At 46.3% G+C, this 24,371-nt stretch overlaps 2 protein-coding genes and 1 long non-coding RNA gene across 4 annotated transcripts in view; 1 reads left to right on the top strand and 2 right to left on the bottom strand.

Moving 5' to 3' along the window:
* Positions 1-1,015: 1,015 nt before the first annotated feature.
* TMEM170A (transmembrane protein 170A) lies at positions 1,016-6,384 on the bottom strand (the record flags this gene model as incomplete). Of its 2 annotated transcripts, none has more annotated exons than XM_083625402.1 (3): positions 1,016-3,745; positions 4,961-5,131; positions 6,240-6,384. In XM_083625402.1, the coding sequence occupies 3 exons, from the start codon at positions 6,382-6,384 to the stop codon at positions 3,615-3,617; spliced, it is 447 nt and encodes a 148-aa protein (XP_083481528.1). In that variant the 3' UTR covers positions 1,016-3,614. The 2 variants fall into 2 exon arrangements, with proteins under 2 accessions (XP_083481528.1, XP_083481529.1); XM_083625403.1 differs by having other exon boundaries at positions 4,961-5,068.
* Positions 1,016-24,371, bottom strand: part of LOC310767890 — a 196,892-nt gene continuing 173,536 nt past the window's right edge. Inside the window, exon 2 of the long non-coding RNA XR_014551099.1 lies at positions 1,016-3,149. This is a non-coding gene — a long non-coding RNA (uncharacterized lncRNA). The remainder of the gene's footprint in view (positions 3,150-24,371) is intronic.
* CFDP1 (craniofacial development protein 1) lies at positions 6,314-23,580 on the top strand. Its single transcript, XM_083625346.1, has 8 exons — positions 6,314-6,462; positions 7,055-7,216; positions 8,662-8,770; positions 9,322-9,553; positions 11,085-11,191; positions 14,772-14,873; positions 21,416-21,574; positions 22,853-23,580. Exons 2-8 carry the CDS (start codon positions 7,162-7,164, stop codon positions 22,941-22,943), a joined length of 855 nt encoding a protein of 284 aa, XP_083481472.1. The 5' UTR covers positions 6,314-6,462; positions 7,055-7,161; the 3' UTR covers positions 22,944-23,580.

The raw sequence follows: 24,371 nt of genomic DNA, 5'->3' as shown, positions 1-24,371 counted from the left end.
CACGAAAGCTCATACCAAGAACAAACTTAGTTGGTCTCTAAGATGCTACTGGACATTTTTTTTATTTTTTAATATGTTTCTACTGCATCAGACCAACACTGCTACCCACCCGAATCTAGTGGTCTCAGCAACTCTTTCCGGGTCTTGCCCCAAGGAAGCAGTTGTGAGGACTGATGGTCCCCGTCTTCACCCTGCTCCCTAAGACTCTTCCCCTGGTTCCTTCCCCCGTTGCTTAAGGCTTCCTTGCCTTCTTGCCTCTCATTTGTGTGTGTGTTCTTTGAGACCAGGGAGAAGGGGCACTGGACACAGCAGGAGGCGATGACTCTGTGTCTTCTTCCAGTCTGCCCACACTCAGTCTCGGAGTCTGCACTGCTCTCTGCCACACCCTCTTCCTGCTCACTAAACCCTGTTGCCGCGTATGCTCCCAACACACCTCCTCCCAGTCTGCTCCTTCCCCCATTGACCCCACTCATCATTCTCCCACCACCAGTCCCTGGGCTCTGAGCCTTCTTCCCCTGGGGACTCCCTGCCTGTTGCCTCCCACCACTCCTCTGCATCCAGCCAATCCATGACAATAGGCAAGAGAGGGCAAGAGGGATAGGAAAAAGGGGTGGCTGTGGGCTATAGCTCAAAAGTCCCAGGTTCAGTCCCTCCCATCTGAAATCATGGGGAGCCATTGTCACTGAGTGTGATACTGAGCTAGATGGCTTAATGGCCAGGAACACTATAAATACAGTTTCCTAAGTTCCTATGATTCCAGTCCCTTGCAATTAGAATACTTGCAATTGCTTGCTATGCCCAGAAACTAGTGGGAGTCTTCTTTCAATGGGAACCACTACAGAATATTGAGGCACAGACAGCACAAATCTTCATAGGAACTGGCTGCTTCATCTTTGGAAGTCCTAGCCAAGAGATGCAGAACCCTGTAAAAGAAGTATTAGCCTCTGCTGAATCAGCAACTTCCCAGATGCCCGCTGAGAACGACTATAAACAGGTTTGCCAGTCACAAAAGACACAAGGATCAATTGGGATTTTATTAGCTAAAATACCAAATGTGAAAATCAGAAGTGTTGGTAGAAAAATAAAAACTGATATTCACAGTCCTGTTCTCCCTGCCTTATAAAGCTTTGTTCACGTTTGCCGCAGCAGTTAGTGGAACAGTTCAGGGGGGGGAAAGAGCTTTGACGCAGCCTCTCCATCTCCCGCACAAAGTTGGGCTCACGGTTGCAGGCCTTGGAAAGAGCTTGCTGAAGAAAAGGGGGTTCCGTCGGCCACAGTCCCGACACACGGTGGGGTTCATGAGAACAGTAAACAGCATTGATGCATTCACAAGAGATCCGCTTTTAGGCTCCACTGGAATTCAACAGGTTTCACATTTGCTAAGCGTTTGGTAGACCCTTCCCCTACCCCAAAAAACAGGAAGTTAACATATTAAACATATTAAACTGAAGAGACGAAAGTTAAGAGGAAAAAAGATCAGAATATGATACCAACGTTTTTCAGATCAGGGGAAAGTTAAAGTGACAAATTATAGATCTAAAGTGCTCAACCAGCCTTAAGGCATGGGGAAGCCCCAATCAAGTGGTTGGAAATTCTACAATGTGGTCAGAGAATCTGACTGGCTAATCCTGATTTGTTACCTACAAAAAAGACAGCCATTCCCTACCTACCTGCCACAACCCCCCTCCCCCGGTCAGCCTCTGCAATTGAAGAAGTGAAGGTCTGTCATTGCTTGGCAAAGCCAATCACATGACCCGAGTTCTACAATGGAAGGGTGACATGGGGAACGGGAGAGGTACTGGACAAAAAGATGCATTTCACCAAAAACTTGGATTATATATTTTTAAAAGCCTAACTGATCAGAGCCAATTTAAACATTCAGGGAAACATCATCTCCTAAAGGATGTAGGGGAAGTTTGTTTCAAAGCATCCCACAACCGTCTCCCTGTAAGAGCTGTCTAGTTATTGACAAGGGAGGCATTTTTAAACAAGCAATTCCCTGCTTGTATTTTGACACTGTACAGTCTCAGGAGAGGGCTGTACATCTCCTCCCCACCCCAAATACGAATTGATGCTGCAATGGCCTCAAGAGTGAGAATGCAAAGATCTATCTTCCAAAGACGGACCAGTAAACACGTAGAATCTCCGCCACCCCCAAATCTCTGGAGGAAGCATTTCTGAATTTGCAGATAACAGGTCACGACTCTGCAGAGGATGGCACTTGAGGAGTAACAATGGGCTGGCAACAGTAGTAAGACTGGACCCTGGAGGAGAGGCAAATTGCCCAGGCACTTGTAGGGTTCCAAAAAGAAAGATCCAAGTCCCCACAGCAGGGAGCTGTCTGCAGGACAATTACTGTTCCTATATACATACTTCTAAAAATCCAGGCCTATATAACAAAATTTAAGACAACAGATTATCACAATACTCCTCACGTAATACAAGTGTTAAGAAATGTTTCACATGGAATCAGCACAACCTAATCAACGAGGACATTATTAACAAGGGAACAACCCAGCGTTCAGGAACTGATTATCGTAGCATTTACTGAATTTCATCCAACTACCATTTGTTTCGCAAACGAGGGACACAGCGAGAACCTGCATGGTTCGGTAAAACTGCACTTCATATCCATGCCACATATTTTGAGGTAGCAACAAAGCATTCTCCCCACCACCACTTGTGTCTCAGCCTTCGCTGCAGTCTAAACACAGCAATGACCAGAATCCAAGAAGATTTTTTGCAGAAGAAGCCCCTCACCCTCTCTCTTACAGTTTCAAATTCACATTCTTCCATAAGAAAAGGTTTAAGTCCATTAAAGTGCATTCCCTGTCAGGAATCAGATTTAGTGGTGAAGTTTCTCCAGCGGTACTATCCTAGGATGGATACTTTCGGGTTACAGTAAAACAGCTTCACCATCACACATTTGTTTGCTGAATAAAAATAAAAAAAAAATTACCCCAAAACAGAAAAGCTTGGCACTTAAGGTTACAAAAATGTTTACAAAATATAAACAAAGAATTGGCTGAAAGCTTGTTCAATGGCGGATGCAAACATTTCCAGGCTACATGGCAGTGCTCCAGAAATATTCAGACAAAGGGTAGGGAACCTGAACTCCAACAATATCTGGAGTTGCAGTCTAACAACATCTGGAGGGCCACAGAGTTTTAAACCTTCTATCCATCCCCCATTCACTCACACATTCCTTGTATTGTTTGACAAAAAGAGACTTGATCAAAATATTCTGCACCAATGTCTCATTTTCAGTTAGAAAGCAGCCAGGGTTGTGCCAGAATGTCATCTGGAGACTATAAGATGTGTTTGTAGAAGGATGGTTTCCTCCAGGATCTTCAGCCAGCTGGCCAAGGATGAGATGGGGCTGCTCCAGGCTGCCAGAGATAATTACTGGAGAAAAATTGCACAGATCCACTGAAGGTCTCCCCAGTGAAATGAATGGGGCCTGTGTCAGAACATGGCAAAGCTCTTCTGTGGCCTCCATCCATTTCAGTGGGGCTTGCATAGAAGAACTTCCCCATGGACATGCTCTTTGACCTCTTCACCCCCAGAATCCTGCATGGTGCTGCTCTGTTTGCAATGGCATCTGATGCGGGATGCTAAAGGGTGGCTAAAATCCGTAAGAAAGAAATCATCACCACACCGAAGGTCTGCCCCACTCCAAAAGTCATGGCCACAAAGGGGATCATGTCCTTTCCAGCAGCTTTGTAAACACCGGCAATCGCAGCACCTGTTCAAGAACGGGGAAAAGGAGAATCATAGGTTAGTTGCTCATGTCCCATCATCCCTTTCTTCTCACTTGATAACACACAGCAAAAGAAATGAAGGAACTGTCATTCACTTTCCTTCTTCTTCAACCTGGTGATCTCCATATGTGTTGTATTGCCACTCTCTTCAACCCCAGCCAGCATGATCTGGGACTCATGGGAGTTGTAGTGCAACAGCATCTGCACAGAACCTGGTTTTAGGAATGCTGCTAAGCCAATAGTTAAAAAACACAAGATCAGCCTGCTGGGTGAGCAGTTGTTTTCACATTTTAAACTCTGCTCCTCCTCCAGGGAGCTCAGAACAGCATATACGATTTCCTCCCCCTCCCCCTTTGTCCTCACAATGTCATCCATGGAGCTTCAACCCTGAGTGGGGGATCCATACCTAAGGCTTCCTAGCCTTAGTAGAAACCACAACACCACTAGTATGAATACCAAAGGCTCGTCCGAAAGCAGGGCACAATAGGGATAGCTTCTGCTGTTGTTAACATCAAGCATCTTGGAGTCGCATACATACACCCTCACTGACAGCCATACTTCTGGCTGTCACAGGCTGGAAAGATGGGTAGCAAAGAGAAGAATGGCAATCCCCAAATGGCCTCTCAACTTTCAAAAGGTGTCAAAACGTCTCCATGACAGATGTGATTGACAGGTGGCACTGTCCAGCCAGTCAGGACCCACCTGGGTCAGAAACACTTTTAAACAGCCCAGGCTCGCTCAACATTGCTCATCTGACCACCTACACATGTGAGGACACGAGAAACCCACTTGTAAGTAGATTTGATAGGATAGGCTTGAATGAAAGGGCTCTTTTTGTTCTTTGACTATAGCAACATTCTGCCTCTTCCATTTATCCTCCTCCTTTCTTTTTTATTTTTAACAAACCTCACAAAATGTGGCTGTTGAGGTCTTGGGTGTGTTTCTGCGAAAACTCCCAGGATTATTCCAAACTCTCCCGTGCCTAATTGGTCATGTTATGTGGGGGGATGGGGGAGAAAGACACACAGAGAGAGTGCTATAATGTAAACTCTCCCTCTCCTAGCGAGATTTTATGAGTCTGAGATTGGGAATCCCAGATTTGTTCCCAATATGTCCTGTCATTGGACACAGAAACAAGGAGATTGCTAGGCTGCTGGGATGCAGCTGGGGCAAAAGAATGTTTCAAACAGCCAACCTACTTGATAAAATCCCAGCTGCTAATGGCCCCACGAAGCCCATCAGCAGGATGCTCACCGACATGAACCTGCCGTATCTGTGCCGCCGGAGAGTGAAGAGGGCCAGGAGTGCTGCGGGGATGTGGAAAAAGAGAGACGACACCATTGCCCACAGGAAGACGCCATACCACATCTCTGCCATGAGATAGGAGAGAAGAGGGTAGTAAGAGCAGAAAAGCAGCCACTTGGATCAGGCCAAAGGGCCCATCTGGTCCAGCATCCTTTTCTCACGGTGGTCAACCAGGTGCAGTGTGGGAAGCCCAGAAGCAGGACCCCAATGCAACAGCTCAAAGTAATGATTATGTGCTGTTCTTTTTTGATACTGCCTTTAGTTTTATTACGGTTTGAGCTTCAGCAGTTGGACCATTGTTGCTTTTTAATTATTAGCTGTTTTATGCAACTCTAAGGAAGAAAAAGGGACGCAGGTGGCGCTGTGGGTTAAACCACTGAGCCTAGGACTTGCCGATCAGAAGGTCGGCGGTTTGAATCCCTGCAACAGGGTGAGCTCCCGTTGCTCGGTACCTGCTCCTGCCAACCTAGCAGTTCGAAAGCACGTCAAAGGGCGAGTAGATAAATAGGTACTGCTGCGGCAGGAAGGTAAACGGCGTTTCCGTGCGCTGCTCTGGTTTGCCAGAAGCAGCTTAGTCATGCTGGCCACATGACCCGGAAGCTGTACGCCGGCTCCCTCGACCAATAAAGCGAGATGAGCGCCGCAAGCCCAGAGTCGGTCACGACTGGACCTAATGGTCAGGGGGTCCCTTTACCTTTTTAAGGAAGGAAAAAGTAGGGTATAAGTCTTTTTAAGTAAGAAAGATAGATTAGCTGCTTTGTCTCATGCATTAAAGTATCTTGGGGGCAGGCCTGGAGTCAGAAACCCTTGATTAATCTATCTGTGGAATCCAAACTACCTGTTGCCTACCCTTGGTCAGCCTTCGCCAAAGGGATGGCCTCCCTCTTTGGCTTTGGGCTGTGACTTCCTGGCTGGGGCTGATGGGGGAATTTCCAGGGTGGTCTCCACACACTTTGAGTGGTGAGAGCAGCAGCAGCTTTCCCAGGTCTTGCCCACCCCCACCTGGAGACTCCAGGGACAGGCGCGCCCCTTTCCTTCAGTGGCACCCACAGTGACCTTGTCCTACCCCTCCAAGTGGGACGGGGGAAGGAGGCGACCCGGGTATGTGCAGAGGGCGCCCAACCCCCTGGCGGGGCCTTGGAAGGCAGGCGTGGCGTGAGCCCCGGAACCTACCTGTGAACTCGCAGAGGGATTCGGCGCACGCGGCTCGGGTGACGTTTCCCGAGCGAGGCACCAGGTGGAGGCTCAGGATCTGGTGCAGGAGGCCCCCCGGGGCGGGAGGGACCGAGTCGTCGCCGCCACCGCCGCCTCCCTCCATGCCTCCTCCGACATCAACATCCGCTCCGCCAGTGCCACAGAGAGGCAATGCCAGAGCGGCCCCAGGCAAGAACTTCCGGTGCACGAAACGGAAGCCGCCCTTTTATTGATGTACTGTACTGTAAACCGCTTTGAACGTATTTTTTACGACACAGCGGCATACAACTATTTTAATAAGTTAAAAATGAATATAGGGTCCAGGTTTCAATAATAATAAATGAATAAATTTATTGAATTGTCGACGCCTGAGCTCGACTCCACATTCAGGCAGCCTAGGCCGCTTCGTCCCGGGCCTAGCATATCTCGTTAGGGTAAAGAGAAGGAGGGGCAGTGGGGTGAATATAAGTCATAAATGAAAAAAGGAAATAGGAGTAGAAGCTGCCTCAGTGGGAGAAGCCCGTTGTACCCTCAGACTGCAACTCCCGTCGTGGATTACTGAGTTTATTAAAAGTAAGTATAGAGCCATGACCACTCGCTGCGTCCTTTTCTTCTTCTCCATGGGATTTAATAGCGCAGCAAGGCCGAGGGAAGGGCCCTGTCATCGTCACCCACTGGCAACAGTACGATCGCACTTCACTCACAGCCTTTTAGGGAGCCTCAACTTTTTCACAAGCCGCGATTAAAAAAATAAAATCTAAGCGTTGTGTCACTCTAGCCTTCTTTATCTCTAGCGTTCATATAGTGAGGCACTCTTGCTCAGGAAACCGGATGTGCTCTATGGTGGCAGAAGTACTTCCTGCCCTTTACTGAGGGAGCGCTTGAGCTTCGCCGAAGAGCCATGTCGGACTCGGAGGAATATTCGTCGGAGGAGGATGAAGATTACCTACCCTCAGGTGGGTGGCCCGGTCCCCGCGCTCAGGAGAGGACCGGGTCCGGGTGCTCGGTCCCTCCCCCCAAAAAGAGAACGCCTGGGAGGGCTTCGGACTGGGGTTCCTACGCGCAGAACGCCTCTTACATCCGGGCTACACGTTGTGTTCATCACGTGACAGCAGCCCCGGCTCAGCAAGTTGAGCTGTTGAATGAGGTGGACGGAGTTTGAAGGGGGTGGAATGGGCTGTACCACTTCAGGCTACAAATGGAGGAGAGAAATCAGCGTTTCAGTGCTCTCTTATTGTTGTCGTTTTTATTTTATTTTTATTTGTTGTTATTATTTTATTGCCTTTATATCCCACCTTTTTCTCCAAGGAGCTCTGGGTGGTGATATTTTCTCCCTCCTCATTTAATCCCCACAACAACCCTGCGAAGTAGTTTAGCCTGAGAGGCATTGACTGACACAAGGTCGCCACTTGTGAGCCTCATGGTTAAGTGAGGATTTGAATCCTGATCTATCAGGTCCTAAAAGGTAAAGGGACCCCTGACCATTAGGTCCAGTCGTGACCGACTCTGGGGTTGCGGCGCTCATCTCTCTTTACTGGCCAAGGGAGCCGGTGTACAGCTTCCGGGTCATGTGGCCAGCATGACTAAGCCGCTTCTGGCGAACCAGAGCAGCACACGGAAACACCGTTTACCTTCCCGCTGGAGCGATACCTATTTATCGACTTGCATTCTGATGTGCTTTCGCTAGTCCAACACTAACCACCACACTGGTTTTCCAGTGAGAAAAACCCTTTGTAAGTAGAAAGCTAGGACCACAGAAGTGTTTCTTGCTGATGTGCTGTTTTTCTCCTTGCAGGGAGCTTTCACCATTTAAAAAAAATGTTACCTTTATTTTAGTAACAGTATTAAAGTGACATCGCACTATAAGGCTAATAACAAAAATGTTTTTGAAGTTCATTTTTGTTAGGTTGCTTTGAGTTTAGTTTTTCTGAAAAGACAGCTAATAAATATAAATAATAATATCACAATCATTTTGGTCATGTTTGATTTGAAGGCTTAGAAGTCCTACTCTGGACTTGATTTATTCCAATCAAACACACTCAACAAAAATGCAGGCAGTAGCTTCTCTAAGGGTAAGACATAAACCTTTTGATGTGTAAGAGTGCCGTGTACCTCCAATTTTAATTTAGAAAAAGAATATCTAGGATTTTACATTAAGATAATAAGGAATGGTTTCTTTTTGAAGTTGACATAAAGGAATGCAAGACCATGGGCAGGAGTGGAATATTGAATGATAAGAGTTGGGTGGCCCAGAAAGACCACTGTAGTGCAGAATACTGCCCAACTGCAATCCCATAGGACCCTTTCCCCATATAACATGCAATCCCAGCCTAACTATTGCTGCAGGCACAAAATCTGTTGAAATGATTAGTTTTGATAACTAAAGCTGTGTTGATAACAGGTGAAGAATACAGTGAAGATGATGTAAATGAATTGGTTAAGGAAGAGGAGGAGGAGAAGCCATCACACAGGGAAAAATGCAAGAAGAATTCCAAGGAGATCACATGTCGGTAGGCACCAGCTTCATTTGATGTCAATGGAAGTGAGTGAGCCGATTAAGAACCCTGTGGCTGGCTCTAGGAATGTACATACTTGGTTCTGCTTATGAAGAAATAGCTCAGGTCAAGAATCATGCCTTCAGAATAGGTGGCTCCTTAGAGAGTGATGACAGTGGAAGAGGGAAACTATCAGTAACACAGCCAGCTCAGCAACAGTTCTCAGCCGGTTCAGCAAGGAGCTGGCTGAGAATTCCCCGAGTTTTCTCTTTCATATCTGCCTAGGTTTTCTTCTTTATCTGAGATAGTAGCCATTAAAATGGCTAATTATACCTTGACTGAGTTTTTCACATTCGTGTCTCCATTCTTGTTTTCTTTCATTGTAGGGGTTGCAGTGGTGCATGGGATACTGACATACTGTCATTTATCAAGCTTTCAGTCTTAACTCATGATTCCACATTGCAACTACTGGGCTTTTGAAAGATCACTACCGCAAAAGTATAATGTAGGCAGTGGATGTAAATCATTTGCTAATGTGAGTATGGTTTGGTGACATTCATTCCTAGGAAAAGGAACAAAGGATGTGGCCTCTTCTTAGAACCAGGTGGAGGAGAGGCATCAAAGGATGATGAAAGCGACAGTGAGGATGGCGAGTCGGCAGAAAGCAATCCACACATGAAAGAAAGTGATAAAAGACAAAAAGAGGATGCTTTGTGGGCCAGTTTCCTCAGTGATGTGGGCCAGAAACCAAAAGCACCTCCTGCAGTTCAGGCGTCTGGCTGCACACAGAAAGACAAGGTGAGAGGGCATGTGTCATTCAGGCATTGCTGTTTGGAGAGGGCACAATAGGGGTAGTATATTGTCTTTGATAATTAATGTCTGCAAGATATTTGGGTTTCCAACCAATCACTAATCAAAGACATTCAGAGCAAGGGAGATTCCACACAAATGTCCAATCAGGGGTATTTGTTGTTGATTCTTTCTGACTATCCTGGTTTGCTGTTCCAAGAACGTAGATCAGATTGATGATGTTGCAGTGGCATCTCGGTTTATGAACTTAACCCATTCCGGATGTCCATTCTTAAACCGAAACCGTTCTTAAACTGAGGCGTGCTGTCCCTAATGAGGCCTCCCACAGCAGGTGCCCTTCCACCATTCAGATTCCGTTCATAGACCGAGGTAAAGTTCGCAAACTGGGACACTACTTCTGGTTTTGCGGAGTTCATAAACCGAATAGTTCGTAAACAGGCTGTTCTTAAACCAAGGTACCACTGTATAGAGATTACTGTAAGAAATAGAGAGAGAGAGATGGAGGAAGGTAGTTAAGGTAGATCAATACCAGTTTTGCCTGGAAAGAAATTTACAAATGGAGCCATGAGTGCCATTATTTGCAACTTAGAAAAGTCTTCAGAGTACCCTTGCATAAATGGCATTATATTAATCAGGTCTTTAAAAGTTTCAAATGATAGTTCATTTGAGGTTTGAGATCTTGGGATGAAGAGGCCTGTTGTTCTTTTTCATTACTTTAAGCAGGAAGTAGTTGAACCCATAACATCTAGGCATGAGATTTGTTGATGTCAAGGAATGGCCTGAAGACAAGGACTGGGGAATGCATTCTATGGCAGACCAGCTTCTCTCCGATGGAGAGGGGGAAGAATCCCCCGCCCCCGCTCATCCACAGCATGTTCCTAAGCAGAGAGAGAGAGAGAGAGAGAGACCGCTGAACAGTTTAGGGAGGAGTTACCCAGTTACGAGATAATGACAACAGAACCAGAAGGGAGGGGGAAGCTAGTTGAGAGTGTGTGAGGGGGACCCCCTCACCACAGACTAGGAGGTCTGAATGTATCAGAGAGCAAAGGAGTCAGAGGGAAGGAGGAACTTTCCATTGGCACCTAAAATGCTGCAGAAGTCAGGAGGAGGATTAGACTAGCCAACTGCCCTCCTTGCGGAGAGCTGTGTATTTGTGCTTACAACATGATGCTATAATAAAAGGACTATAAATCTATCAACTGCTTGTTAATTCTTATCTGTGAAGCTACTGAAGGGAGAGGAGGACTCTCCACACCTGACAGTTGTGTTGCAAAACTTGGGGTTCCAGATCACACTTGTTTTCATGCTTGAATTACCAGGGAAGTGAATTGTCATTCGAAAATCCAGATTAGATAGGAGTGAAGTTTGAATGGAAGTGGAAGCTGATGGCAGAGAAGCTACTGCTGGTATTGGGCATGGCATTGCAAATCTAGAACATCTGAACTTTAATGAACGTGAAAGAGAATTTGGGCTGGCTCTGATGTTTGACAAATGTGGTTTCTCATAATGTTTTGGTTAGCCAGCTGAAGAGAAGAATTCATGCAAACCTCAGGAGGTGGTAGAGGGATCTGAGAAGAGCAAAGTTGCCATCACCAAAGTATTTGACTTTGCAGGTGAAGAGGTGAGGTGAGTTTGGCCTCTTGCCTTTCTAGCCACAATGAGCCATATCCCTGGTCCTTTTTGAGCAATTGCATTTAACTGTTTGCCTCAACAGTGTCTGAAAATATCAACAGTATTTTATTAAAATATGCATATCCTTACTTTCTGTCCCATTATAGGGTCCCCAAAGCATCTTAGCATCATTCACTTGAAGATTTAGGTTTCAGTAGAACAGAAAAACTAAAAAAAATTTAAATGGCATCAAAACAGCAACATAATCGGTGGATAAGACAGGACCACTAGACGTCCTCCAAACACAAGACTGAACAGTGCTGTTCCCAATGGGTTATGAAAGGCTGAGGGGGCAGAGAATTTCACAGTAGGGACACCACTGGCAAAAAGCTCTTGACCCCTGTATGCAGATATTGTGTGTTAGAAGGGACCCTGGGTTGTATTTCTAAACCATCTAACAACTAGAGCAGGGGTCAGCAAACTTTTTCAGCAGGGGGCTGAAACTTTTTCAGCACTGTCCCTCAGACCTTTTGGGGGGCCTGACTATATTTTGAAAATAAAAAAAACACACACTGATCCCCGGACCATCCGCCAGCTGGATTTAGAAGGCGATTGGGCCGGATCCAGCCCCCGGGCCTTAGTTTGCCTGCCCATGGACTAGAGTATGTTGGCAGGTTCATATATGAGGAGACAAGTCTTCATATATTCAGGCCCACAACAATTACCTAGTGATATAACATTGACCCAGGGCCAGGAACTGGATAAAAATTAACTCTGCCTTGTCAACAGGAGCTGCTGCACAACAACAGAACCTTGCTTCTGTTTCATGCTTCAAAATTCCCATTGCTTGACTGGACTTTTTCCTGCATTGATATAAAAGTGGTCTAAACACACACCCCCTCCCCACATTAACCACTGAAAGATCTAAAGAGAAAACTCTTCTCAGCAAAAGCGAACAATAATTTCTCATCCTGACACAGATAGCACTAAATGTGTTATAAGCCCCTGCACTGATGTAAATTGAAAGAGTGTGCAGTAATTGAACCAGTTCTTTTGCTTAGGAATTAATCTATCAGACCCTCGACTGTAATTAATGACCAGAAAGAAAATCTGAAAGCAATGAGACAGTCTAATCAACAGCCAATATTCTAGATATCTGCTCTGACATGAGAAATTATGGAGGTTCCAAAGTACCTCACCCTTTGCTTAAGCCTGCCTGGAAAATGCCAGAGACTTTCGTATCTCATTAGAGAAAGGAGGTGAGCAGAAGAGTTTTCTGGATCAAACCAAGGGCTCATCCAGTCCAGCATTCTGCTTCCCACAGTGGCTAGCCAAATGCCTTGTGGAACGGAAGAAGCTGGTTTTAAAGGCAGTAGGTCTCCTCTGATGTTTCTTCTTAGCATGTGATATTCAGAGGCACTGCACCATACAGACATAAAATAACCATATGACAGGGTACACACAGGTCCCGCTTTCTGAACACAATAGGTTCATAGGAAATTGTTCCTTAAGCGAGCATTTGCCTAAGAAGCTGATGATTTCCATTACTTCCTATGGAAACATTTCTAATGTGTGATTTATCTGTTCTCTCTTGCCCTTCCTCCCCCCATGGTTTGTTTCTGAAGCGGCTGCTGCCAATCTGCAAAAGCCAAACAAAGGAAAAACTGATTAATCTGATCTCTCCCTCCCTCAGTGTTTTCTGCCCAAAATGGCTGCCCATGACCAGCAAAACACAAACAAGTATGGAAGTGAGCAAACTCCCGCTGTCTGGATATCTGAACTAGCCATTAGGGTATAATTCTTTGTGATTGGTTAACTGAGATTTTGAATAACATGTGTTCCAATAGCAGGACCTGCATGTACTGGTAATTGTCCATTTTGACTAGTCTTTATCTAGTTTATATGTTCTGTCCTGATTCCATGGGAAAAAATCTTTCCGGGTTGGACTCCTATCAGGGATGCTGCCAAGTTGGAGTTTATAAATAAGAGTGTTCCTCCTGTTGCAAACCAGAACTCTGCAAATATACCCTATAGTTACTACATATTCCATTTATGAACAATCAAAAACCTAATGCAACCTGTAATTCTTAGCGTACGAGTTCCGATTGGATTTTTATCCAAACCTTGGCCATTCTCCAAGACCTCTGTCGTCAGTCCCAAAAAGAATAAACACAGCTCCCAACCGATCTTAATTTATATTTGCTGTAACAATTACTCCCTTAGACACAGTAAATGTAATAAATTGGAACTGGAAACAGATGCCATTTAATTGTCAGTGACCTTATAAATGAGCAGCCAGGACTTGGTATTGCTTGTAGTGTTTTGCTGGGATCCTTATTGCACATTGGTTACCTGTGGAGGGGTTGGCTAGATGGGGAGTACTTGGGGGAGGCTTTAGTAAATAGCCAGTTCAGTATGGACCAGTAGCCTGATGGTATGGTTTAAAGGGCAAATGGCATCTCAGTTTTCTTAAGACACATTATTCCAGGGCTTGGCAAGTAGTATTGTTACTGATGAGACTTGCATTATGCATAGATTACCTGAGCCTGTAATTCAAGAAAGATATTGACAGACTGAAGAATATTCCGAAGAAGATAAGATACCTTGAAAGCACATTATATTTGGAAGAAACTTGAAGGAACTATTCATGTTTACCCTAATGAAGAGGCCACAGGGAGGGAGTATGTTGACACTTCATGTGTTTAGGAAGGAAGGGAATCATTGTTCGCCAGGTCCACTGAGGATACTCCAGGAAGTAACAGGTTTAAATAACAGGAAAGTAGATTTCGGTTAAATGTTGAACAGAACTTCCTAAGTAGATGATCACTTCAGCAACGCCACAAAAACCATCGTTCTAGGGATATTGTAGATTCTCCTCCAAACTTTTTGAAGATGGTGTCTGTTGAGGATGCCAAAGCAATAGATTTTGAACTGAAGAAACTACACTGTCATGGATGAAGGAAAAAATGACTGCATAAAAATGGGTTAGATAGCATATCTGAGGATGGATTATTTGGCTTGTATTTATTTCCTGGACATTTTCTTGGTAGGAATTAAATTTATGAACAACTTTTGGAATTAATATGAAAAAGCTGTATATGAATTAGTCTGTTAGCTGTGACAGCTAACGTTGGTATGTTCACTGGCCAGTAACCAGATGCTGTGGATGAACTGGGTGGATACCACAATCGTGCTCTCCTTGTGGGAAAGATTAGCTCCTCGAGGCATCTGACTTGCCACTATTGAAAAGAAAGTGCTAGGCCTTTTGTCTTATTCAGCAGGATAATTCTTTCATTCCTAGGGTCTTTTCCACTATGCCTCTAGAAGTCTGATGCTTGGTGGTTGTCTGTTGCTTAGCTGAGAAGAAATGTTTTAAGACGGCTGTGTATCTTCATAGCAGAGCTGCTGAGAAGAGTCACCCATTGAACTTCATGGCATACCAAGAACTTGAACCCAGGTCTCTGTAGTCATTGTGTGCAACACCACACCGCCTCTCACAACTTTATGGCCACCAGCTGCCTCTATAGTTTCTGCTCTGCACACGTGTTCCAGCTTTAACATATGGCTTTGGTATTCTTCCCTCTCCTTCTGGCAGGGTCACAAAGGAAGTTGATGCTACGTCTGAAGAAGCCCGGTTCTTTCTGAAGCAGCAAGAGCAGAAGACTGTCGTCCCAGCATCCTCGCCTACTGTTTCTGGGTAAGCCCTGGCTGCCTGGTCCTACAGTTCCAAAGCTTCTGTGGACATTAGAATTCTGCTGGGAGATTGTAATGCTTGCATCTTTGGTGTCGGCAGGATCTTGGGACCTCTGTACTCATCAATGAGTTGCTTGTTGGATTCTACTTGTGAGACTTTTCCTTGCTCCAGTCACCCTCGGGGGAAGTAAATGAATGATCTATGCAGGGTTTCCCAAAGCTGGGTCTGTAGCTGTTTTGGGACTACAATTCTCATCATCCCTGACTACTGGTCCTGCTAGCTAGGGGTGATGAGAGTCTAAAAACAGCTGGAGACCCAAGTTTGGGAAGCCCTGAACTAGAGCATTCTTGCCAGGGAGGAAGGAGGTTTCACAGACAAGTCACAGTGAGCTCTCATCCATGAAGGAACCTGAGGTCTGCTGCCATTCTCCTTGAGAGGACAAGTGGCCCCTGAAGAGGTTCTATGGCTGCACACAATATTCTGGCTACTTCCCTCTTGAGCTGAAGTGTATTGTTTCTGCCCTTCTCTCTTGTATTCTGTCTTTCAAGCTAAAGTTGCAAGCTTGACAATTTGAGGCCGTTGCAGAAAGTGCTTCCTGGTCTTAATAAACAGTAACCGTACAAATGGGGTGAGAGTACTTGGCAAGAAGTTGTGATGGTAGAACCAGACATACAAAAAGCATAAATAGCCATATTATTCCATTGTGGTGGTGGGGATTATAAAATCCACAGTAGGACAATTTTATTAGAACCAATCCAAATCACTCAAAATCACGCTCATTGTTCTGGGTTTGTGTGCGTTGCTGTATTTTGTTTTGGTATGATTAGTTGGCCATGCCCTCTGTATATCAACCATGATAGCTGCAGGGATGAAGGATGATATAAAAATATTTTAAATGATAGAATGTTGAACAAACTTTTGAATTCTGCAGAACTCTCCTTCAGGCTGGATGATAGGCAAGATGGGATGCCCCCCCCCCATAAAGTGGGCATGCCATTAAAGCAATGTCATTTGCTGGTTGAAGCAGAAATGTAATAATTTATTTAATACCATGATATGGCATTCAGTATAAACATTCTCAACCATTAAACAGTTGCAAAATAAGTGTTATAAAGTTATGCATTGGCCCCAAGACTGAAGACAGTGTTTGACACCTAAGGTTATAAGTTTTACTCTGAGCAGACCCTTTGGGATCACTGGACTTCGGCTGTTTTCCAAGCACAACTCTACTTCTGAGTAGAGAAGCTTAAGCTTGTGCTGTAATAAGGCCAGTTGACTTCAAACAATCAACTTAACTTAGAACAACCTGTAAAGAGCAGATTTGAGAATTGCATGCCACTGGACTCCTTTATCAATGAGCATTTACCCCATTTGTAAACCACCCTTCCATCACTTAAGATCCCAGGGTGGTTTTTGCAACACAAATATTAACAATACCTATATAACAACTGAAAGCCATGTAATGTTTGGTTTATGGATGCAGGCATCTGGGCGCCGAATTCTTGCCCTGCTAAAGCCTGCACATAACTCCAGGCAGCTTGATGGAGCTGATAGCTCTTCAGTTCCATTGCTAGTCCAGAAGCAGAGGCACAGGATAGAGGTCTTGCACCTATTCCTTTGCTTTTACCTGCACTGTGGACCTGTTGCTACACAGTGTGAAGGATTCCTTGCTAATAGTTAAATGAAATGTTCTCAGATGTTGGGTTTTAAGATGAAGGAGTTTGGTTGTGGGTTGGGAAAGTTCCACCTGCCTCCTCTCCCCGCCATGCTGTAATCCTGGCAGTCTGATTGTTCCCACCATTCGAGCTGCATTAGCCAGCACACAGTGACTCCACTTTGGGAACAAAGGTTCCATTTTCAGTCTAGATTTCCCTGCTTTTGTAACCCAGATTCAGTGTGCTAATCACAGCAGAGGCTATGAGAATATAGCTCCGGTAGCAATATTGTTAGAGGCTGGCCTTTCTGTTTGGGCTTATTATAGAGTTCCTTCCTGTTAATAGCAGCCTTGGTCTCTCACTCTCATCTTGGTGTTTTCCAAAATGACAGCCCTGAGTTTGTGACCTCTGTGGCCTCTTGTCACCTCCCAGGTTGCTGTGAATTAGCAGCAGGTGAAATTCAACTTTAAAGCAAGTTGGGCAGCTCCCTTTTCCTTAAGCATGGACTGGATTGAAGGGTCAGTCTTACATAAGTTGAATCAGTGCATCAGATCAATGGCCTGTTACAAGATGCATTCCTTTCTAGCATTTGAGAGGTAAAGACATGCATCTTTGCTTCCAGGAGCTCCCTTGAAGCTTTGGTTTATGTATCTCTCTTGGTCTTCACCCTGCTTTGTGCTGAGAATTCAGGAACCACTCCAAGAGTTATATTGGATCAACTAAAGAGGTCAGGGGGTAATCGTAGCCTTCTGCTGTAGCTGGAGGAGCCTCTTGTTTTCCCCTGTATATATGCTGATGCTGCCGTCTGTCTCAGAGCAGAAAGCTCTCCAGGAAACAGCCTGGGCTGGGATTGTATCCTTCAGGGGCTGGGCTGCGTCTGGCTCCATGAAAAGATGGCCGCATTTCCTGCTGTCAACATCCACTTTCAATGCCTGTGTTAATTCTGCTGCTTTCTTTCCTGGTGGCAGGGGGCAGTAGAAAAGAGGTGCAGAATCTGTGGCCCAGCAATTTTGCTGGGCTGCAGCTTCCATCCCTGGGGGTGACTGCCCCAAGACCTTCTGTCACAGGAATATCTTCATGTTTGTAGACTTAATTTTAGAGCCATTTGAAATATTATCTTCTGGTACTAAGGCATGTGGTGAGATCAAAGTGTGGTCCCTGTTCGTTTGCAAGAGAGTCCTCTTCAGCACCCATGGAACGGGAAGCTTCAGGTTTTTGGTGTGGGTAGATTTTTTTTTAATGGATCACAGCCACCAGGGGGCGCAGAACCACTCTGAGCCATGAAATCAGTTACTGTCCAGGTGATGTCATTTCGTCTACAGATTTAATAGCAATTAGAAAACTCTTTGTCAGGCTAGAAGGGGCCTCATTCCTCTGCATGTCCCTCCAAGAGCTCTAACAGCTTTTCAGAGGCCAGCTGCTCCAAAGGTCCTACAGCCAGTTTGAGTAGGCTGCTTTCCAGACAAATCACCTTCTTCTTTGCTCTCTGTGTGCTGTGTTTTAGTTCCCATTAGCCTGCTGCATCACCCTGAGAGCTCACGTCAAGAGGAGGCCTCTTGCTGAGAAGACTGCAGCCCTTTCAAAACACTGTCTGCTAGCAGCTAGAAATGCCATTAAATGGAGTGGAAACCTGGAGTCTCAACCAAAAGCCTGAAAGCTAGACCTCTGGGCCAGCACTTTGCTCCTGTGTGCGTGGCGCTGCTTGGTCCCATTTGCTGCCCTTCTTTGGAAGGGATATGACTGGAAGCACACCCCTGTTCCTGAGCAAATCTTATTTTGGCTGCGCAGGCCAGTGGCCAGCTGTGGAAGCCATTTCCTGTGGTTTGAGACATGGATGCTTCTTTCTGCTGTTTTTGGTGGAAGCAGTGCTCTTTCTCTGGATTAACACTCCCCCACTCTCCCTGCAATCCCAGGGATTTAGACCCTTCTGCTGTGATGCTGCGTGTCGATTCCACGCCAGACCCAGGCAAGGCGTAGCCGTTAGGAGGCAGCTGATTGGGCCAGGCCTGGAGGGGGGGGGGCCAGGCAGGGAGCATCTGTCCTTCATTTAGCTGCTCTGTGCTTTGTGGAGGCTGGGAGGGAGCACAGCTGCAGAGCACCAATTCTGCAGGCACCAGCCAAAAGGGGAGCTTGGAGCGGCTCTGAAAAATGTGCCTTGGAACAAAATATGGCTCCTGTAACGGCAGGCGTTTTGCCCTGAAGCACAGCGGTGCACTTTGAAAAGAACAACGCTGGCTTGGTTGAGAACTTTTTTGGGGGGTGTGCAGGGAGATGACAAGGGACTTGGATTCGGGAACCAGCCAGTCTCAGTAAAAGCTGGAGCCCTGTGCTGTATGCTAGACCAGAAAAGTGTCCTCTTTCAGCAACCAGGCCCTTCAGATGTTGAGTTCTAAACTTATTATCTCAGCTGTGAAAGTCCAATGACTAGCCATGGTCTTAAACGGCAGCTGTTTGGCAGAGGATGAGAATGAGATCCTGATGATAGTCGCTGGGCTGCTCATGAGAAAGGGCTTCTCGTGTTACCTTGGGCAGGTCACTCATTGGGCTTGTTTTCCAGGCAGGGCACGTTTCCCATCTCGCAAGTGCCAGAGACCTCTTTCTGGGAGACTGGCTGTCCTCGGGCTTCTCATACCTTTTCTCAGCACACCTAATCACGCAGGATTGTGCGGAGGATAATAAAGAAAATGGGGAGAGCCAGGGGTGCTGATCTGAGGAGCTGGGAGAAGTGGTGAAATTAAAAACGTTACAAACTAGGGGTGGCTAACCTATGGCCTTTCATATATTTCTGGACTCCTTCTCCCATCATCATCCCTGCCATCTGACTAGGGCTGACTCTGCCCACACCTGAAAGGCCACAGGTTAGCCACCCTTGTTACAAGCAAGCATTTAGCCTGGCTGTTGAACTGAACAGAGGCATGAGCCTGGATTGTGTTTCAAATTTTGCACTAGCTACACAGGCAGCAAGGAGTGCAGAAAGAGTGAGAGTGTGTTGTTGTACACCTTGAGGCCCTGAATTTGGACAGAATCTTGAAAACAAAAGGGTTGGAAAATGTTTTCCTCTGACTCATTGTTTTCCAGTAAAATATCCTGAATGCTGGCCTTACCCGTCCATGGTTCTTTCCCCTCGGCCTTAGAATGCAAGTCGTTTCCGCTCTGACTTCTCAGAATGGCCCCTGATTGGCAGAAAGGAAGTTATCCCAGGAATGCAAATAAACTGCAAGCTAGAGACTCTGCTGACGGGGTTCATGGGAGTTTGCAATGCCGTTTCCACGTCTGCAGTGACGGATCTGCAGAGGCCCCATTAAGGCTGCGTGGCGTTTCCTGCACACCCTGGGAGTTGGAGGGCCATGCTGTTTCGTTACTTAAGGGCTAGAATTTCCCACTGGGCAGATGGCTGTGATTTAGACTCTTTTCCAGGACTGGGCCTCATTCATTAGGAGACTTCTGCTGTCCAAAGAACTGGCTTCAGAAACTCCAGTGACATTTGAGAAGCAGTGGAGGATTCTGCTTTGGTGGTGCTCGGAGCAAAGGAAAGGGAGGCCCAATAATCAGTGTTCAGACATTCTGCATTTTTTGTAAAGCCTTCCCACAGCACTCCAAAGTTGTGTGTTGGCAAGGCAAGCTGACTGTCCACCTGTGGGCACTTAATAACCTCGTGACTCACTTCCTTGTGGAAAGTTGGGAGAGGAAAAAGTAAAAAGTTTTGTTAGCTGCAGGCAGACTTTTGACATTGTTATCATAAGTGCATATATGTGGCAATAGTTTTATCAGAATGGACCATAGGAGGCACTTTGGTTCAAGAGCTAGATGGACTTTTGGATGGTGAAGCCTCTTTGTGCTATGGATTATTCTTCTCTCTGTGCTCCATTTGTAAAAGGAGGCAAATGGGAGCCTTGTTTGTGGGGTGGTTGTTGTGGCTACATTTTATTTATGTGCTGTTTTGGCTCAAAGGTCCCCAAAGCTATGAGCAGCATATTGAAAATAACAGACTATACAGCAGAGTATAGTAAAATGTTGTAAAAAAAATCCACAAACAATCAATATAAGACACCAGAGTAGCAACCTAGGAGGGCCAGGAGAAAGCCTTCCCAAACTCATGGATAAAGGGTTCTCTCACCTATCATACATTTCCATACACTTGGGGCCTAGAAACCTGAATAGACAAGACCCTGGGGAGCTGCGGTTGGGCAGAGCTGTAGGTAGCACAGGGCTAGAGACTCCAGTGACCTGACATGTACTCTGACGTTCACTGGGGTTTCCTAATGCTGTAACTGAGAGGAGGACTCCAGGCTCCATGACCTGAACAAGTCCAGTATATAATTGTCTGGATGCATTCATCAAGTGTTAGGTTCTTAAGAGATGCTATGCCTATGCCTTCAGCCATCTTCCTCTTCAAGGGACTTAGAAGTAGTGACCATAATACTTAAGACTTTATAGTGTACTTTAGCATGTTCAGATGGTTTTGCATATATTCTCCCATAATCCTTAACAACAGCCCTTTAAGTAGACAAGTATTATATCCCCATATTGGGAAGTCACCAGCCTGATTCTCTCTTCATGTCTTAGGCTATGACTCCCATCAGCCCCTGCCAGCAGCTCTGATGGGAGGTGTGGTTCAAAACATCTGGAGGACACCAGGTTGTGAAGACTGGTAGTGTGTGCATTGGTGGCAGAAAAGAGAGTTGAAGCACAGCTCATTCCCTAAACTGCTGAGCTGCTGCAGACAATGACGGCTTGGGCCCACCTGTAGGAATTTTCACCTGCAAGGGGAAGAGCTGCCAGGTTGCTGGACTCTGGAGGAGCTCTGCATCCCCCACCTGGGCTCATCCTCCTTGTTTTGCTGGGATTTCCTTGAACCTCCCTTGTAACCTGCCTTCTTGTCTCTACCAGAGTGAAGCGGCCGAGTGGCATGAACAGCCTCCTGGGGAAGATAGGCACCAAAAAGCAGAAGCTCAGCACCCTGGAGAAATCCAAGCTAGACTGGGAGACCTTCAAAGAAGAGGAGGGCATCGGGGAGGAGCTGGCCATCCACAACCGAGGGAAAGATGGGTAAGAGGCCAGCATCCTCCAGCAGGCATAGCAGCAGCAGTATATCTTTTCCAGGGTTTTGACATTTGTGGTTCTTTCCACAAACCTTGAGGCCTCAGATAAACACTTCAAGCAGGGAGCAGATTCCCAGCTGTCCCTTTGGTCTGGCACTGCCTGCCCCTGTGACATCAGGGGTGGGCAGTTTTTAAGCTTGTATCGACTGTGTGTTTTTGCTAGAAGTCCAAGGTCCACCAGGCAGAGCCTGGAAACTGGCCAGTGGAACAACGCAAAGACCAGGACAGCATCAGCAAATAGTTATATTTTATAGGACTGGAACAGAGAGACCGATATGTAGTTAAATTGGGAATTAGAAACCCTTGCTGATCTAATGCAGATCGCCCAGGAATGTACCAATAATAGATCCCAATAAAACTTGGGGCACCCCGGTGTACTCCACACACATCTCATCTCCATTCACCACCAGTGTAACTGCAGTGAGCTCCAAGTTTGTGAAACCAGAACACTCTTGTTCTGGCCTGGCCTGGTTTTGCAAGAGATGAGGAGGATCTACACACACACACACACACACACACACAGAGAGAGAGAGAGAGAGAGAGAGAGAGAGAGAGAGAGAGAGAGAGAGAGAGAGAGATTCTTCAGCTGCTTCTCATTATGGTGTTATGTAGGGCAAGCCCCACAGGAAATGCCCCTTTGGTTTTGATCTGTGTGCCTGGCAGTATGTAGGACAGGCCATGTGAGAGCCCTGGGGTGTTTGCGGGAGGAGAGATAGGTGGCCTTGTGCTGCCCCACTGAGTTATGGCAAGGGGTTGATGAGGGACAACTGAAGGTTCCACAAAAATGCACTTGATTTCATTCATGCTTGTCTCCAATGTCATTATTGGAAATTATTTATAGCTTGCAATTAGTTGGACAATTTGGGTTATTTTGTTGGGGAAGGAAAGTCAAGTGAAGGACTTTAGCTCTGCCTGATTCTTAATCTTTCCCACTCTCTTAAATCCATATGCAAAGTTGTTGCCCAAGACATGTTGCACATAGAACGGGCTGCAAGAACTTACTGGCGACATGGGAGCACCAGTGCCCACCATCTGCCAGGGGAACCTTGTGCAACAATGACTCCCTGGGGCTGCAAAAGCGAGGTGGCACTTGAGGCAGTGAAGCCCCTGCAAGGGCAGCAGCAACAGGGTCTTTCCATAGTTTATTTCCTGGTGTCAAACTGGAGGCCAGACTGGCTTGTGTTTTGGTGTCTCTGGAGCTAACCCTCTGCCTCCTTCTCTGCAGGTACTTGGAGAGGAAAGCGTTTCTGGAGAGGGTTGACCACCGGCAGTTTGAGCATGAGCGGGACATACGCCTGAGCAACATGAAACCTTGAGACTGCTGCAGAGCCCAGTCTGAATCATGCCTCTGATCTGGCTAGCCTCAGAAGGCAGCAACTCATAGAGTTATGACCTATATGGATTTTCTTTTTCACCACACTAGTGAATAGGTGAATGGAGGTCGCTGTGGCAGGTGATTTGCCTGCCAAAGAGCTGCTGTGTGCAGGAAACACCAGAGTGGTTCTGCTGGGCGCTTGTCAGCTGCTGCAGTGGAGGTTTTCCAGATCTCCCTGCTCCTGGTGGTTAGGAGGGGCAAAGCAAACTTCATGCTGTGGCAGTAGCCTGCTCATGACCGCTGCCTGGGCACCACTTCCCTGGGGCATCAGCTCCATGGGTCTCCCAAGGGCTGCAGACTCACAGAGCGCCTCCGTGCAGCTGGAGGGCTTTTCTTCCCAAGGACACAAGGCACTCATGCATTGTGTCTGCATTAGGCCCATTGACCCACTTTCTGAAGACACTTCCTCTTCTCCCTGTGGGATCTCCGCTCTCGTTTTTTCATAAACCCTTTCACCAGGATTTTTTTAAAAAAGCAAGTCCTCTGTCATGCTCTGCACGAACATTGGAGGAACAGCAGCGTGCATGTGAGGAAAGTCGGCATCCCTTTGTTCCTTTGAATAAAGTGTTAAAACTTTATTGTCGGGTGTGTCGTTCTTCATCCATTGGCAGGGAACCTTAAAGCGACTCCTTTTATCAAAGCAAAGACTGGCTGCTTGGACAGAGTCCAAACCCGTTCTCACAGCCTTGATCCTACGTGCTAGCAAAATGCATGTGGAAAGCTGTAACCTGTCTTCAACATGAGGAGCAGGACCTGGTGCATCATTTGATGCTTTTTCTCCCCATAATCCCCTATGGGGATTCACTTTGAGACCACCTGGAACTCAGGTGGACGTTTGATCAGCATTGGGAACTGGCTTCTGTCTGTGCGTGTGTGTGTGTCTGTCTAAAGTCCACGTTCTTGTAGAGAACATAACCAATAAATAGAGGAAACAGTTGGGGAAGAGATAAGGAGGCAGCACTGCGAACTCTGGATGCATTGTACAATCCTGCAGGTGCAAGCCTGCCTTGCATTTGACCCATCAACCCCTTTCATGTGGGTGGGGCAGTGGACTGGTCCTAGTCAGACCAACAGAGAGAAATGTAATAGTCTCACAACTTTGGGGAACTTATTTTCTTTACAAGTGAAACTGGAGGCAAAACTTTTTATCTGTAATCTGGTAGCACCATTGAAGGAAATAAAATGGCTTCCAGGGCCACAACTGGCACAGAATTCTGCAGCCCTGCTGGCGTTGGATGTCGGGCTGTGCTGCTCCGGTACCCCTTTGTCTATCTCTGCTTCCTGTTGTTCAAAAGTATTTTTTATTTCTACCTTTTAAAGCCTTAAAATGATCAGGGACCAGCACAGTTGCTGGACTGCCTCCTATTTG

This window comes from Podarcis filfolensis (assembly GCF_964270895.1).
Source record: "Podarcis filfolensis genome assembly, chromosome: 8".
NCBI classification, from domain to species: domain Eukaryota; kingdom Metazoa; phylum Chordata; class Lepidosauria; order Squamata; family Lacertidae; genus Podarcis; species Podarcis filfolensis.
Note: the sequence above shows the minus strand (reverse complement) of the source record. Positions and strands in the feature narration are given on the sequence as shown.